This window comes from Biomphalaria glabrata, chromosome 17 (assembly GCF_947242115.1).
Source record: "Biomphalaria glabrata chromosome 17, xgBioGlab47.1, whole genome shotgun sequence".
NCBI classification, from domain to species: domain Eukaryota; kingdom Metazoa; phylum Mollusca; class Gastropoda; family Planorbidae; genus Biomphalaria; species Biomphalaria glabrata.
Window position 1 is genome coordinate 20,319,848 of NC_074727.1, and position 18,971 is coordinate 20,338,818.

General features: G+C 32.5%; 1 protein-coding gene across 7 annotated transcripts; it reads right to left on the reverse strand.

The window, feature by feature from the left end:
• Positions 1-655: 655 nt before the first annotated feature.
• Positions 656-18,971, reverse strand: LOC106056320 (uncharacterized). Of its 7 annotated transcripts, none has more exons than XM_013213012.2 (8): positions 18,863-18,971; positions 12,003-12,072; positions 10,513-11,348; positions 9,518-9,762; positions 8,586-8,669; positions 7,405-7,616; positions 6,698-6,839; positions 656-6,055 (listed from the first exon to the last, which is right to left on the reverse strand). In XM_013213012.2, the coding sequence occupies exons 3-8, from the start codon at positions 11,293-11,295 to the stop codon at positions 4,975-4,977; spliced, it is 2,547 nt and encodes an 848-aa protein (XP_013068466.2). In that variant the 5' UTR covers positions 11,296-11,348; positions 12,003-12,072; positions 18,863-18,971; the 3' UTR covers positions 656-4,974. The 7 variants fall into 7 exon arrangements, with proteins under 7 accessions (XP_013068466.2, XP_013068469.2, XP_013068467.2 ...); XM_013213015.2 differs by having other exon boundaries at positions 7,498-7,616; positions 18,811-18,971; XM_013213013.2 differs by having other exon boundaries at positions 7,411-7,616; positions 18,811-18,971.

Genomic DNA, 18,971 nt, shown 5'->3' on the forward strand with positions numbered 1-18,971 from the left:
ATAAACATTAGATACTAATAGTAAACTGCACTGACAAACCATTCCAAATATAGACATTTCAGGACATGACATTTTCACTATATATTATCACTTGAACCCACTGATATGGTTTAATAATTATAAATATCAGCTTCCAAGTCCAATTAAAGCTGTATTCTTCCCTACTGAGGCTGAAAGAAAATTCAGGCCTTTGAGAGTAAAAGCTACAAAAAAAAAAATGTGGGCTATCAGATACCAGGAAAAGAAGACAAATGAGTTTTTACTGTCATGACTATGGCTGGCAAAAAAAAACTTCCGAATACTTTGAAGAGACAAAAGCTGAGCTGGGTTGGTCATATTGTAAGAAATGACCAAAGAAAAGCTGTCTAGACAAAGTAAAAGAATGGACCAGCCTCACTCTTGATATCCTATGAACAGTGGCTGGCCAAAAAAAAATATTAGGGATTGGGTTACATGAACTGTCACAGCACCCCTACATCAAAAATCAAGGGACATGAAATGATAGTTGAAACTAGGCCTGTCATTTTATTTTGTATTGATACCAAAAAGCATTATGAACAATAATTATGTAAATATACACTTCTGTCCTAGCTAATTCTGGGTCTACATTAATGTCAACAGAATTCTAAAACTTAAACCAACACGAGCCAAAAAAAAAAGTTTGAAAAAAAAATGTTTTATTGTATATGTAAATGTTCTGTATAATACAATGGCATGACAAACAAATCACAAAACAAACAAAAAATATATTCTAGGATTGTAGACTGTACATACTGATGCCTACCATTCTGTCACTCTAAAACCTTGTACACTGTACAAACCAAACAACTGGACAAAGTGCAAGGACAAACAGTTATTTGTAAAAGATGAAATTATTTGTATAGAAATTTAAAGGTTACAATGAAATACCAAATTAGGAAGGAAAAATTAAAACGTCACACTAATAATATACAATTCATTCATAAGTTGCTCAAATATGAGAATATAAAATGTAGTTTTCAAATCAACAAGAAGGTATTTTAAATCATTTTATATGATAATATATATTATATATATTTACTTATATGTATATATAATTATTATATCGAACATAGTATTACTTATATACAGTATTACACCAGCATATTCAATGCTGCCAATACAAAATGTATCAGATGTCTTTTTAGGTCCTAACCTTAGCTATCTAAGTGAAATGTGCCATTGAACCCAAGTGGTCAGATAATTGTCTTTTTAGGTCCTAATCTAAGTGACATGTAGATAATTGTCTTTTTAGATCCTAATCTAAGTGACATGTACCATTGAACCGAAGTGGTCAGATAATTGTCTTTTTAGGTCCTAATCTAAGTGACATGTACCATTGAACCTAAGTGGTAAGATAACTGTCTTTTTAGGTCCTAACCTTGGCTAATCTAAGTAGAGAGAAACAGAAATCTTACAAAATCCATAATGTAGTGTCTACCAATTTGTTACTTTAAAATACAAGTCAACCTATGCTATAAATGAAATAATAGGAGGAACAACAAATGTATATTATAATCAAATCTATAGAAACTGGCATATATGAATATAGTCCAAACCAATTTTTTTGTTCTGTAAAACTCAGTTATTGTATTCAGCAATGATTATAGCTGAAGTGAAAGAAACAAAGCAGCTTTTAACAAATCTATAACAATTATCCTTTTAAAACATTTCAAAACAATGTATGTTCCCACCGACATATCATATGCTTAAAATATAGTAGTTGGTAATGAGAATAGTGTCTTCTATAACAAATATCAGATTGGGTATCAAATAGGTCTCTCGAGCATTCACAATGCATAGTATGTACACTATGGAGAACACATCGGTCTGCATACCACATCAAACTTCTGCTCAAGCTCAATGCTACTTGACAGCAAAATGAATAGCCTGTCAATCAAGCTAGGTTATAAATGGTTATCAAACAGAAGCAGACATGTTCAGGATGCTCCCTCCCTTATTTTACAGTTACAGGTTCCATTCCAATACCACAGGGAATTCAATGCTTTACTCTATAGACCAGTAGACAAATGTCTTACAAATGAATGAGAACAGAAAACAAATCTGTGTATTTGCCCACAAACTATGAACATCACAACCTTGCTAACAAAAACTGAAACACATCAATGACATTACTTAGAGAGCTTTATCACAAAACACTTGATAAAAACTGGAAAAAAAAATAACTTTCAAATATTTGTTTTTTATTACTTTCTATATTGCAGAGAATTCACAAAGTGAAATAAAAGCCTCAAAATATTTATGACCGTTTTTTAATCAAATGTATCTTTCTGCTTGATTCAAATTGGAATTTGCTTTACTTTATTTTTTTTTTCTTCTATTAACAGTATTTAACAAATGATGTAATAGACAAGAACCAAAAATTCAACATGTACTAGACCATGACAATCAAATATATGCAACCCTGAGTTGAACCCCCCCCAATTATTTAGCATGTATTTATAAGACATTTTTCTTGCCTCCTAAAATTTAAATGGCATAAACAATGTTAAAATATGCATTATCATTAATATCAGTTATTTCTCTTATATTTTGGTACAATGGAAAACAACTGCTTAGTTATGTTCACTTGTTATTTATAAGCCTGCAGGATGCTAGTTGTTTCTGACCAACAAAGAGCATTGAAATTTGAACTATTATTTATATATTTAAAAAAACAAAAAAACAGCATCAAATGAGTCTTCTAGCAACAGAAATTTTACAAATCGAAACTCAAGTGAAATCTAACAGCAAAGTAGTTAAATATAAAACCAGTATTGTACAAGTCATGCTACATGAAATAAATTTTATTGGTTTCTCCTGCTGATTCTTAAATAATGTAATAGGACCTAAAAGACACAGGCTTAGATCACAACATCAGCCTTACATGTTACTGCAACAAAGTGTAGAGCTACAACAAACTAAAACTGCACAAGGGAAGGAAGACATGGGACACTGGTATCTTGTACAAATGAAAACCAAATCAATTGCATACACTTTTCTTTAAAATACAATAATCTTATAAACAAGTATTCACAAAACTTAATAGGTACATTTCTACTTGCCAACCCTTTATTTCTGATGATTGTCAACCAAATATAGAAATTATTTAAAATAATGTATTGATCTGAAAAAAAAAAAAAGTAGGCCTACAATTGCCAATGTAATCTGAAGGTAAATATATATAAATATATAACTTTAAAAAATAATTCAGACATTAGATTAAAACTTTGGTTTATTGTGTACCATTATGAATTCATTCACATAAGTTATCCATAAAGTTAATTACTTCAGAGCAAAATTCAATGTTCATTCATCCAAATACAAATTACTAACAGAACACAACTCAAGAACTATTCTGGAAAATTAATCTATTTTTCTCAATTGTTTATATTAACCTATTTTTTTTTTCAGGGTATAAGGTCCTAATCAAAAAAGGAATAATTAGTCAAATATCATTTTTTTAAAGGAAAAACTTTTTATTCTAGTCCAAAATATGGGTGGAGTTTACTGTGGTCAAAGGTTAAAAAGACACTATGAGATTAGCACAAGCCCCAGGTTTATGCTTTAAGTAATAAGTATAAAACACAGTAAATGACTAACCTTGGATATTTGGAAATGCCCCCACCCCCGGACAGTACTGGGTAATAATATATTAAGAGACAGCCCCAATCTATTCTTGCAAGTCAGGGACAGTAACATAAAAGGCTTACATTTGACTCAATGATAGTTTCCTATTAGTAAGGGAGTGCATTGGACACTTTCAGCTGCACCATTGATAACCTCCTCCCCCCCTTTTTTTTTCTCCATCTAACAGGTTTGCCATAAAAAAAAAGGTCACATAATTATCATGTTTAAAAAGGCATATTAAAAAAAAAAAAAAAAGAATCAATCTTTATATTACACCAGCACAGCATACTTTCTGATGAGCAGATTAACAAGGAAATTAGTGAGAAAACACCAGGTCATCAAAAAACTGTTTACAAAAACATGTTTAAATTAACTATGCATTAAATGACTGTATATATATATATATAATGGCTATGTATATATGATAACAAAAAAAAGTTAGTGGGGAAAAATTATCTTTTATGTTCCTGCCTGTTACAAGGATAAGACAAATGTACATGGGTTCAGTTTCACAGATATTGTTTTTAATTTACTATTTAAAAATTACTTGTAATAGTGTTAAAAAAATGTAGGGCCTATGTTTTTGAAAGAGGAATAGTAGAAGAGGGGTAAGGAAAGAGGAAAAGGAAAAGCCTACTCAGTTTACACCATCTCTTAAATAATGAACATTTCAAAAGTATACATCCACCTAGTTCACTGGAGTGAACTGTACACAACAGTGTAGGTCCCACCAAATTGCCATTATGAAGAATACAAGTTTTGTTCGCCTCACTAACAGCATATGCATATATATTTTCCAAGTCTTCACCTCTCTTCCAGTGCACCTACCTCTTCAGAGATTCAGTTTACCATGTGCCTATATGAAATATAACATCTGACAATAAAGCATGTTTTAGAAATGTATGAACAAGGTGACAACACACAGCTTTCTAGATTTGATATGGTTTTGTTGCCAGCATATCTCTTTTGCTTTAATCCACTAGTTTAGTTTCGCTTTCTATTGTTTATGTTTTGTGTATCTCTCCCCATTTAGGGAAGCTGTAGAAAGAATATAAAGATCATTAATTGCTCAGATCTAAGGGCAGCAGCTGTCGGAAGACATAAACATCTCAGTGCACAGAGAGAGAGAGGGCGGCTTATCTGCCCTAGTATTGAGGGGGGGATGTCCCTGCCCTAAACAGTGTATCAAGAGAGGGTATCTCCTACTCATTAAAGCAATGTTTATTTAGCTGTCACTCGAAAGTTTTGCTTCCTATGGTCACATTAAATTTGTGGCAGGAGTTGTGCTTAAGTTTAGTGATGCTATTGCTTACAGTGACAATGGACTCACTGATGCATGGTATATATTCTGTTATCTCCTTTATCCTGTCCCTGATCACGACGTCCTTGATTGTTCCACTGGCCTCCGTCGAAACCTTGTGGATTGCGCAGATCAGCCATTCGCATTTCCATTACTTTTGATGCACTGTAGATGTTCATAAATCGTGACGCATCCACCTGGTTATATGAGTTAGGTATAGGTTCAGAGGTTAAGGTCAATCGTGGCCAGTTACCTCCAGCCCAAGCATGATGAAGTGCTTGATCAGGAGTGCCTGGTTTGTAATGCATGGTCTGCTGAACATCACCAGAACCAACATTGCTGGCGCCAGCACCTGAGGTAGGTGTGTGTAGTTGTCGATTCATGTTGGCCATGTACTCACCAGTATTTCCTCCGCCAGACTGATTCATTCCCACCTGTTGCTGCTGCTGCCACTGCAACTGTCCCCTTCCATCAGGTGTGGGTGTAGGGGTCGAAGTAGGCACAGGGCCTGGTGTTGAACCTTCTTGCTTTCCTACCATACCTTTATCGTGCCCTAGCTGCTGCCCCATGCCATGAGGGCTCCCCACCTGTAAGGGGTGTCTGACCACCACAGACTCAGACACAAACTGTTGAGGAATGTTAGGGATGGTCTTCCCAGCATACACGCCACCACTGCCCATTTCTTCTTCTTTCTTCAACCCTCCATACCCATCTCTGTCTCCCTCCATCCGCTCTGTCTTCATCTCCAATCCCAGCTGGCTCATCAGCAGTGCCCTCTCTTTCTTTTTGCCACGGCCTGAAGCACCCCCTCTATTTTTGCTTCCACGAGGACGCCCTCTTGTCGGAGTTGTTAAAATAGTGTTGCTCTGAGCAGGCAACCCATGGCTTGGGCCAGCAGCACCATGTGGAAGTGGAAATGTCATGTTCTTCATCCCACCCATATCCATGTTGGGTATCTTCATGCCCTCATGGCCATCTTTGGCATTGTAGTCATAGGGAAACCTAAGTCTCATTGGAGATGTCCCTTTTCTCTTTTTACTTCCTTCTTTTGGCTTGTTTGGATTGGCAAGTTTACCTTCTTCATCAGAAGTAAGATAGTCCTCTGAACTGAAAGAATCAAACTACAATAAAATATTTGCCACACTAATAAATATAATTTTTATTTTTGCTGCTAAAAATTCATACTATATAACCTTCATTTGGTTATTTGTTTACATTCTGTACTAACATTTTAATTTTCTAAAAATATGAATTTTTAACACTATAACACATGGCATGATCCAATTTTTAAAAATTCAAACTTAGACTATTTATCTGCAGAAATAACCTATTAGAGGTTTGCGAAGACCCTTAGTTCAATTGGTGATAGTATTGTTTAAATGTCCTCTTTAGTTAAAATGTCTCAGATCAACTAGTCAAATAATTTGACATTAAATAAAATTCAACATATTTATGTAACTAGTCAACACCAACAAAACTATCTAAATTTTTTAACCAAATAAGAAATTGTGTGAGCCAATTAAATCATTACTATTTACTTATTAAATTTGATTGTACTTCTATCAAATGTTGATTTTATTATTAATTGCATGTGCATGGCTCTTTTGAATAAAACACAAAACTGTATTCAAAGATTTGGAATTTATAGAGAGAACCTCTTTTGTTAAACATAAAAAAATGTAAAAGAGCTTGCTCACCCTTAATTAAATACATATCTAACTATTAACCTATAATTTAATCGAAACTCGCCTGTGTGATTCATCCTTGCTTGCTACGCTAATAGGAGATGCTGTAAGTCCATCTGCCCTCAAGGTGCCATCAGCCCTGATGGATAGGTTCATGTTGTTGACAGGAGAAAAAGTGGCAGCTGTCAAATCTGGTGTAGTCAGAACTGCAAGATGTAGTAGAGAACATTGATCTTTGCATACAAATGAATACCTCCTTCTAAATATTTATTAAAGAAGTGTGTTTCCATGTATCTTTCATAAATGATTATTATTTACATGTACCCCTAACTACTTTTGTTCTATTAATATACTCAAACAAAGCTAATTTTTATTCTTTTAGGAGATTAATACCAAATATTCTTTCTAGCCATATCAGACATGTGTACCCACAATGGAAATGAGCACACAGCCCAACAAAAAATAATTTTGGTCAAACTTAGCTTTAATTTTGTAAAAGGTTAAATCTTATTAATAAAAAGATATAAAAATCTAATTACATACATTAAAAACAAATGACATGGTATAAAGAGCTGTAATTCTTTAGAACCAAATAAAAATTTGGATCTCCATAACTATTCTGACAGAAAATCAGGGAAAAATGACAAACAAAAATATATTTATAATATATATAGATATAAAAAAACTGAAAAGAGACACCACGAAACAAACAGTCCATGAAGAGAACAAAGTGAGTGGGTTATGGGTGTTGATTGGTGCACAAATCCTCACCCTCACCATGTCGTTTCATGTGCTTGTCTCGGTGATGAGCGCGGAAGAACATCTTCTCACAGAACGGACACTTGAAGGTGCGGTGGTACTCGCCTGTGTGAGTCTTGTAATGGCGATCCAGGTGTTGCTTGCGGGTGAAGGCTTTACCACACTCTGTGCAGGCATAGGGTTTCTCTCCAGTGTGAGTCATCTCATGGCGCCGTAGATGATGGCTGCAAATATAAGACAATGAAATTATTTGTTAGAAACAGCTTCATGATACTTTTATAGAGACGCAAAAACCAATTGCTTCCCATGACAAATCTATAAAAATTCTTAGTATGTATGTTGGCCAATGTTTTAAAAAAAAAAATCATGAAAAATTGAAATATGTAATATCTTCAAGTATTTGTATACCCTGGTTGGAGGGTTGGAGAAAAAAAAATCAAGTTTAAGTAAAACAATAACTAATAAAATTTAACACTGCGATCTTTGATTGAATAACACTGCGATCTTAGATTGAACACGCTATGACAAAGGATATTTATATGAAAATGTATGTATAGATATGTATTTTACACTCCACACTAAATCAAAATGTGAGCACTAGATCTTAAAAAGAATTGTCTTAAAATTACTACCATCAATTAATTACACAAAATATTAATGGTGTAACATGTGCCTGGTGACTGGTAAGGCCAGCGTGGATGGATTCACAAAATGGCATACATACAAACAAATTACACAAAAACAAGACTCAGTCCCAGGTTTGTGCTTGCAGGGTTACATGCAACTATTCTGACAAAATCATTCCAAAAATTATAATTGTTGTAGCAGCTTTAGTAGTTTTCAACAATGTAAAAAAATTTTTAGGGCATTAAAAAAAGTGATTAAAAGATTTTTAACACAATGTATAAACTGCAAGTCACAAACCTTTCTTTAACATTTTTTTTCATAACAATTCTAGATACTTTATATAGAGAGACATTAAATCTAGTTTCTAGCAACGAATATTTTTTTCATTAAGTAACTATATACAAAATACTGAATTCCTTTTTTTTTCTTCTTCAAATCCTATCATTAATGCAAAAATAATATTTAAAAAAAAACTCAGGTTATATAATGTTTCATTTTTAGATAAGTATTTATGAATTCCAACCGGAGAGTAGACCACAAAACATGCAACCCTGCGGGACACAAACCTCAGATTGAAAGCCTTGCCACAGATGCCACATGTGTAGGGTTTGGTGCCTGTGTGAGTCAACTCATGACAACGAAGGTGATGGCTGAAAAATGAGGCAAAAATGTGTGTGAGTGTGTACTGCAGAGGGAAGTCAGGAACCAATCAAGTTTCTTCAAAACTAGACATGATTCAGTGAGAACCAGTGGTGTGGTTAAAGAACATACAACATCAACAATTAAACTTCTGAATAAAATCAACAGCAAGATAGTTTTTACATGCTTTTTAGTATTTTACATTAATTTTTTTTTTTAAAGTGTGTGCCCTAATGAAAAATATCAAATTCTACTGCTACATAGCCAACACCTTTGCCTTTTCAATTTTTAAATTTCTAGACTGTCAACAAATGTTAACAAATTTATGCTTTAAACAAACACAAGAAAGGATGATATTTTGTACTGCTTTTGATTAACACCCATAGTTAGGAAATTAGAGCCCATCTTATCATTACAGGGATGTACAAAAAAAAGTGTATTGACATTTTTGAAACATGAAAATTTACTAAGCTACAATTAAGTAACAATATTATAGAAGAATTAATGAAAATATTCACATCATAAAAGCTCACTCATACAAGCAAGAGCAGACAAAACAATAGCAATAATGACCATTGATTTAAGATGTCAATAAAACAGTACTTATTAATATGACAATAATACATACAGGTGGACTGTTCTAAGCATATGTTTAATGACTTGAATAAGCTAAGATGCCTAGGTGGTCCATGGGGCATATAACATTCACCTAAATCTAAGGTCAACAGTTGACATTAAGTACGAGGTCAGCAAAATTACCAACTCAAATTTATTATAGCTCGCTTGATTCATTTATATAAAATGGCTTTTTTTTCCACCAATGTTCATGGGAAACTAGCAATTAATTAATTTAACCTACCTGCGCCGGAAACTATGGCCACAAATGACACATTTGTATGGCCTTTCTCCTGTGTGAATTCTAACGTGTCTGCGGAGGTATTCTTTCTTAGCAAACATTCTTCCACAAAAGTCACAACTGCATGGGTAGTTTGGACCATGGTGACTATTGGGAGTAGCATGGCTCACCGTTGAGCCAGCACTGTGAGATATGAGACGAGCTCCGGGCATCAGACCACTTCGAGCCAACCTCTCTTCTGCTTTTACCTACAAAAGGAACAAAAGAATATTGTTTGCCCATCCTAAAAATTGAGTTCTAATAATATAATTTAATTTTTATACTAAGCATTGGTAAAATATAAGGATCAGAAGTTGATTTTTGGTTTGGTTATAAAATGCTTTTAGAAAGGAGGCCCTAATACTTTATGTATTGATTCAACTGATTAATAAAAATACTGTGAGGAATCTAAACCGACTATTTCATTATCAATAATTTTATTACATGACATTTTTATACAAGATAGGTAAACATTTTTTTTTACTAGTTCAAAGCAATAAAAATATAATGCTTTAATTTTTTTTAAAAAGAAAAATTGCAAAACAGAATACATTTATCAAATTACTTCATATCACCAAAACACTTTTTGTAGGTATTACAGTATATATTTTTACTGTTGGCATCTAAACATCTGGCATTTCGTAACATTTTTATTTAAATTAAAATATATTTTGAAACCTCCTTTTTTTAAAGTTAATTTTTTTAAACCTTGTATCTAGATAATTTTATTTTTGTATTTTAAAAACTGTAGCAGATCTTCCACATCAGACAAACTCTGTACACAGTTGATGTTTTTTTTTCAAGTTTTAATTTTAATTGCCAATTATCCCTTATATTTTGTTTTAAATGTGTACTAAGAGAATCCTATCATTCAGTCAATTCAATCATAAAAACAATGAACAGCTTGTCTTCGAGTCCAAACAGCCTTTAAGTATACCAGTAATTGAACATTATAATACCTGTATAACTGTTGATAAATCTGTCTGTGATGACTGATCCTTGACTGTCACCCTAGTTCTGCAGCCACCACAACAGTTAGCTGAATGACTACTAGAGACTCCGCCACTGCTCATCATCCCAACGCTGCTTCCGCTGGCGCTAATATGAACACTGTTCTGAAGCATGCCTTGCTGCTGTGAGCTCAGGCTATTGGAGTTACTTATGTTGGAGGTCTGCACCCCCACAACATTCACATTGGATGCCGCTTGCATGGCCAGACTGCCAGCAACTGCCATGCTGAGACCGCTACCATCCATGATGCTGACACCCCCACCACCGGGAATATTCATACCAACGCCAGGAACGAGATTCAGTGGAGTGTTTCCCGGGAAAGCAACCAGACTGTTTCCTGAAGCCATCAGGCCAGCAGCATTGGTTCCAGCAACAGAGCTCATACTCATCCTGGCACTTAAGTTAGCTAAAGCATTACTGGTAAAAGTCAAATTGTTAGGGTCCGAGTTTGTTCCAGACAGCCCCATAGCAACTGCTAAGCTACCGATAGACATGGTTGCACCAGGGATGTGAATATGTTGTGGTTGAGTCTGTATACTTTGATGATGTTGGCCACCATTACCTGCACTGCACGGCACTGAAATGGTCCCAGTCACAGTTCCTGAACTTATGGCTGCGTTAATTGAATGATCTATTCCAGATGTTACAGGTAAGGCCATGCCCACTGAGCCCATAGTAATAGCATTCATGTTGCCATCTCCGTTTCTTTCATTAGCAGGCCTTGTCTCCATCACTCCCTACCAACAACAGGAATACAATTTCTCTCTGCCATTCATTAGTTTTTCTGAAGAAAAATAAAATTGTTTTAATGTCCATGTTTAAAATATCAGATAATAATTAAAAAGGGTATTCTGAATGCAGGATAAATGCAATTTTCATCAGCAAGGAATATGTTGGCCAAGAGGAGAGGCATGAGTGTGAAATCAAAACTGAACCCCCCACAATACAAGGAAAGGATTCACAGATTAAAGGTGTTGAATGTAACCGTGTAAAACTGCAATAAGAAAGCATTAAAAAATGTCTGGTTATTAAAATAAGTACACTTCTATCAATCATTAAATCAAGAGCATTTAAAATTAAAACAGAATTTTTTTAAATAAAGTATCAAACTAACCATTTATAAAAAAAAAGGTCTCTTTACTTCTAGTCCCAATGCTAGTCTTTCTATCATTAAAAAGCATTTATCTAAGGTTTTTTATTTTAATAGTTAATCTAGTACTATATCTGGTGCTGTTAACTTGATGACATGCTATACAAAAGCAATAATAACTCATCAGGTTAAATAATTTACTATTAGTAGTACTTCAAAGTTTTTAGCTAACATTCTTATTCTTGTTGTGTGTTGGTATGATGGCTACACTTGGAATGAGTCTTGAAATTTGTTACTTTTAATTTGATCTTTTTAAACTTCTATTTAAAAAACTGTAACTGTACTTACCTCTACTAGAAAGTTAATTGAAAACAAAAAGAAAGGTGTATTCTTTTAGTTCACCAATGACTAGTCAGACCTGCAAGGAAAAATAAATATGTTGGTAAAAATATTTTTGTTATCTTCATTGTAGTTTTCAATAGTTGATGTCAATAAGTATTCTGCATGCTTTTTGAAAATGGCATTGGTCCATTACAGAGTTTATATTTTGCAAAAATTCTTACCATTTTACACTCACTAATATATACAGAGAAAGTCCTATTTTGGCTCAAATTTCAAAATTAAGGCTGGCACGCCATTTGCATCAATACATTTTCATAAAGTTTTACAGGCAATATTGAACCTATTTAAATCTATGCACAAAAGATTGCTTTTTTCTAATGACAACCCACAACAACAGGAAATTTATTTTCTTCCTTTCTTTTTTATGCCTAACAAAAAATTTGCTAAAATTTTAAAGACTGAAATTTAACTGTTGCTTCTTTGTGGCTCACACAAGTATCTATTGGGTAAAACAGGTCACTATATTATCAACAAGATATTATTTTGACGCATTCTGATGAACATATTGGTAATGCTCATGCTACATTTTTTTTTACAATTCCCAAAATATGACTTTTTTGTTCGTCAAGTTAAAGGGAAACTCTGATGGTTTTGACAATTTTTGATGTGTTTTGATCTACAGATAATGAATATATTATTATTTTGTTTTTATTTGCAATAAATAATTTAGTAATTGATATTTTTCTGACATAATTTTCCTGCGCAGTCAAAACGCTCAGACTTTCACCGGGTTTCTATGTGACGTCACACAAACCTATTAATTTAATCTATTGACTTAGTGTATAACGGAAAACCATTACAGTAACATTTACATTCTCGTAAAAGAAATATATCTTCGTCTATGCAGTTAGATCTAGATCTTGAAAGCAAAGAAAAAAATGCGTGCTAAAGGAGATTTACATGCTTGACTAACCACAGCAGTGTGTATCTTCTCCCCTGACCACTCAACACAAAACAAACACTATCGCTTGGTTGTCTTGTCATGACTGACATAGTCTTGACTAGCCTTACACTGACCAGTTTGTTCCAATCAGTCAGACCTGCGATCTTTTTACTTCTTGGTACAGGGAATGGCTTAGATGAAAATATTACTTTTTTTCTTGAGTTGGTTGTCCTAATACTTTTAAATCTATCTATCTATATATAACTGTACCATAGCGCATGTCTAGGCCGTCACTAAGCCTAACAGCTACTGTAAGAATGAAACGATATGATTGGTCAAATCTAGTTTCCCTTTCAGTATTGTTGAGGGAAGTGACGTATGGCTAACCTAAAAAGAAAATATCAAAGAACCCCGTTTTTTTGGAGATGTCAAGAATTTACTGTCTAATTTATTAAATATAAATGTTTCTAAGCATTTAAATAAAAAATGGTAAAATGTTTACCATTACAACTTTTTACTTAGAATTTAAATATGTCAATAACGCAAATTTGAAAAACCATCGGAGTTTCCCATATTTTTTTAGAAGAATGCAAGTAAGTTAGGGTTTAGTGCTATTTTAAATCCTGATGGCAAAACAACTAAAGCAGACTTTATATTTCTGGCTTCTAAATAGATGGTATAGCCTATGAAGGTGTGTGTGTGTGTGTACAAGGTCAACAACTGTAAAAAAGGGGGGGGGGGTGTGAAATGGTCAATGTAAAATGAGAGAGAGTGTTTCTCCAGTACTGGCGCCCAAAAGGTATCGGTTAACTAACAAGTGTATATCTCAAAAAATTCCATTTGAAATGTCACAGTTTTTATTTCATTGCATTTAGAAATGGTTAATGTATAAATTGTGATTTTTGAGCTCGAAAGGTGTATAGTGAAATTGTAGAAGTAGTGTAAAATAGTGCACAAAATGGCATCTTTTGATGTAACACTGAACACCTGGGAATTTTAAGCCTTTATCAATTGTAAAAAAAAGTAAAGGCAGTCTGCTCCATAGTGTCTTTCTGTTACTAAAAACTGTAAAAATTTATATATTATATATTTATAATTAGTAAAATAGGTTTTGGTGTCCCAGATGAAGCACCCCAAACGTGCTTCACAAAAAGGACTACATTTTTTTATGCAAAGTTATTAATGTAATGGGAATTACTTAATGGTATCTCTGATACTGCTTAGTACATAAATAGTGGCATTTTCTTGGGAAAAGGCTACATAGTAATCAAAAGGAGTCATAAATAGACATGGTGTCCCACATTTTTTTCACTGTTGCACCTGAAACACCAGAGTAGAAAAAAAGTTGAATCATATCAGAGATGTAGTTATAAGTAATATTCTAACCAAAGTTTTAAAATACAACAAACTCTATGCTTCCTATTCTCAAATTTGAACTAGAATACTTAGAATACTAAAAATCTAAGTTGATGTAAACCTCACTGTTTTATCATTGTTTGTGGTGCTTCACAGGACATTGAACAAGTCTTGTTCTAGATTATTCTAGATATAGGTCTAGTGTAGATTTTAATCTACTCTATATTTCAATTAGAATGTAAATCTAGTTTTAAATTTTGTTCTTGGTGCACTGAAAGTCAGAAAGCAGCACTTTTTTGTCTATGATTAGGTCCTGTTTAAGGCAATTATGTCTACTATTTTTACAGGATAGCTGATTCACATTGTCATAGTAACACACATAGATAATTTATCTATAGTTTGCATTACATTATTTTGAAAAATAACAATAAAAAATATTATAATTTAAATATTTTTTGGCTTTGAGTTATATCCCTTTGATACATATTTTTAAAATTAAAATAATGTTTGATTCTTTACGAAGCTGAATAGGGAGTGTTTGAAACCCGTGACCTACTTCGTTCTTCCCAAGAGGTAAATGGCGGAAAACAGATTTGTACCAAAAAATGCAATTTTGAAGTTCAACATTCATTTTTTCTGTAAAGCTACTACCAGTGATGTATTTGTTTGTTGTTTTGGGTAGAGCAATGTTTGTGTAAGCTGTCATATCAATAGATGTCTTAAATTCGTTTTTATTATGAGGTTGTGCATTCGAGAGTATTACAAAGTATAGAAATTAGGACAAACATAATTTACTTTTAACTTTAATAATAACTTTGTGTTCTTTGAAAAGGTAAGAAACATATTTTTTAAATATTATTATAAGTAAATTTAGCATATTTACCCTTAAAAATGAATGTTGTAAATATTGTTACACAAGAAAATGAAAAAGTATTGATCTTGTCTTAAATTTTAAAAAAACATTACCTTGGGGTTGTGACCTAATTTGTCCATCCTAGCACAAGGCTAGAAAAGAATATTCCCAAAAATTAAATATTGCTGATTTCAATATAATAGCACGTTTTTAGGTCCCTTAAACATGTTTTAGATATTTTGGGGTTTTTAAAGTACTGGGTTTTTTTTTTTTTTTTTAGCAAAAACATGTTTTTTTAAGTGTCTGCCAGGATGTCCGTCTCAGAAAATCAGGGTCATTTGAATCTGATGAATTTATTTTTTGTTCATTCTCCCGGGAAATCTATACAACATACATTTTCATCAGTTCTAACATAGAACCATTTGCTTCCAATAGATCTTTAATATTAAAATAGTTCTCTTAAATGCTTTATTGTCCGTCTTAGTTCTATAGTTATCTAGTTTAGAAATGTTGTCAATGCTATATGTGCGCAGACCGCATTAAGCTATGTCTAGATCTAGTAATCTAGATCTAAATGTAATTTTTATCAAAGGTAATTATTGACTGTAGTTTCTATATATACATAATTCAGTTGAAAATATCAATTTTGTAGGTAATAAGTCTGCTTTAATATTATATTTATTATTATAATTTCTAATCGTGCCATAACAATATATTATAAAAATACAATTTCTAAAATATACAAAGATCAACATTCACAAGATATAGATCTACATCTATTCTAGTCTACAATTGTAAGATCTAGACCTAGATTCTAAATCTAACACAGGTTCACTTTCTGATATTCAATGCATATAAATTATAAATGTAATCTAGCTTGACAATAGGATTATGTAATAGTAATACCACCCCTAGATTTAGTTAAATTTAGTAGATCTAAATCTACTTGATACTTATAAGTATTTTGATAAATAATATCCTAATTTAGATTACATCTATAATCTAATATATATATATATATAAATAATAACATGATGATAAAAAAAAATGCTACTTTTTAACTAGGACGGTGGGCAGGTGAGGGGGCTTATTTATTAGAAAATATTTAATAATAAGATTTTTTTTTTAAATCTTCTAAAAGTATACTTTTCTTTGTGACACATTTTTCTGTTAATAATTTTGTGGATTTGTGAAATTCATGGCTTAATAGAATATATCTTCTGTGTGTAATGGATTTTTCAGTACTAGGGGTAAGTGTGTTTGACCTCATTTTTTAATGTTAAATACTTATCTGATGCTAATGATTTTATTTTTTTTTAATTCTACTGGTCTTGGGCATTAAAACTGATATATAATATGTTGAAAATGATGATGGTTTTGTTATTTAAGGTGATTATTAGGTATAATTTGCTAACTTTTTTTTACGGGAGGGGTGGGGTCTGGGGAGCAGGGGCAAACGGGCAAATGCAGGTGGGCCAACACCAAATGGGTCGGTCTGGTCACGACCATTGAAAAAAAAACGTCAATGCAGACAACTTTAAAAAAAGCGACAGCAGCAAGACACAAAGGTCTGAACACGTTTTCTTGTTGTTTTTTTAAATTCTTATTACAATTAATTTTGTTTGAAATTCAACAAGAATATCCAAAAAAAAATACACTATACACTGTATGTATTATCATTTGCAAAACGTTAGACCGTACTTTCTGCAATACACGAGCGGCATGGACTGCTTTGATGTCTTCGAGGTTGTGTTTGGCTGGTCCGCATGGGCCTTTGATGGCACTCCCATTTTTTGTTTGCTGTCCCTCCCCCGTCTTTTGATGGTTTCAATGAAATTTAACCAAAAAGAGGGATGAGAGTGGTTAGGTTAGAAAACATTGATATAACGCAGCAAAAAAAAAAATTTAAAAAAAAAAAAAGATAGGCGCGACAATTAGCTATTTAACAATACTTATTAGAAATTAGAAACTTTAACACATACACACAGCCGCGAAATTACAAACCATCCAACTTATTTACAGCTCAATATGGGTATAAAGCTCTACTTTCTTCGATTTGGAAAGAAAAAGTAAGTTTCTTTTTGTTTATTTTTAATAACATAGATCTAAAAATACTAAACTTAAGGCTTACAAAAAAAATTATTTAATTAAAAAATAAATCTAGATCTAAATCAATTTTTATACTATTATAATTAATGGCAAACTTATGCTTAGTATGAAGTCATTAATGATGAAAATTATTACAATAATTTATATATAGTGCTGTCACATCCGATATTTAATGAAAGGAGATTTATATTTTAAATAATGGGTATGGTATATTCATATACAAATTGCGTTTTTGAGAATGTACTAGGAGGAAGCAAGAGCTTTTCACATTAAGTAAGTGCCTCTCTAACAGTTCTGTTTTCTCTTATCTTTTATGTCAGCCAGGAAAACCAATGATTTAGCATATTTTAAGTCACAGATCAACATACATGACTAGATTAACACATGATACCCAGTCTGCCCCTGCTGGGGAGGCTCAATTAATAGGCATAAATGTTTTAAGAAACTAGTTTTTATTTTTTATTTTTTTTTAATGTTCTATATATATACTTTACTTTGTGACACACTTTTCTGTTAATAGTTAATAATACTGTGAATTTGTGAAATTCATGGATTTTTGGACATACCTACTGTGAATGATGGATTTGCCATTATAAGGAGTAAGTGTGTTTGGCCTTTTTTCATGTGAAATAATTGTCTGCTGCTTCTCATTTTATCTTTTTTAAATTCCTCTATTCTTGTGCATCAAAAATGATATAAATATAATATGTCCATAAAACCCAATTTAAAATTGGTCAAAAAATTGGTCCCAAAAGTAGTTCAGAATGTTGAGAGCTCAATCTGTTTTCTGCCAAGTCCATTTCTTTATAGTTTAGATTAGACATATTATGATATTTAGTTTCAGTTATCACTGACTTACACCTGAAGACAATTTTTTTTACTTCGATTCAAAGTGCATTGGTATAGAGTATAATAACGTCACTTTTGTTTGTAGAGGAACAATTACAATAGTAATAGGCATAGGAATGGACTAGTTTCGCCATAATCAACAAAATAAAGGCAAATTTTTAAAAAATACAGTGAGTATCTAGATCTAAACTGACTAAACTAAACTTTTTTTTTACTTAAACAATAATTTTACTTTAGAAAGAATGTCTTAGTCTTAGGTCTACTCTAGGCAGTCTAGGGAGGTAATCTACTACAATCTAGATTTCTAGATTCTAATTCTAGACTCTAGATTCTAGCTAGATTGACTAGATTAGATAGTAGATTGTAGATCTAGATTCTAGATCAGTAGAATTAAGAATAGACTCAGTAGATCATAATCATAGGACATAGATCTAGATCCAGAATTAACAGAAAATTACAATATTAGTCCTTTTTCAAGACTATAGATCTATATCTTAGATATCTAAATATAGATATCTAATATAATGAAATTTCTTATATTGTTTTCGCTTGTTTATTTCAATTTTGGCTTGTTGGAACCTTTTGTGATTTGGCTTTGCATTGGCCTGCCTGACCAATTTTACTTTACTTAGATCTAGATTTTAGATAATAATAATTTCAAAAACATTTATAATCTGGTATTAAAATTGACGAACAAAACTCACTGTACTAAATAGATTTACAAGAAAAATAGAATTTAAGTAACATGGCTCCAACCATATGCCTCATAATTATAACCAGTTAAGTCCAAGGCGTCATTTCCAATCATAGCATAAATTACTATTGGACGATAAGCGGGGCATCCGACATTTTCCTTAATGTCGGA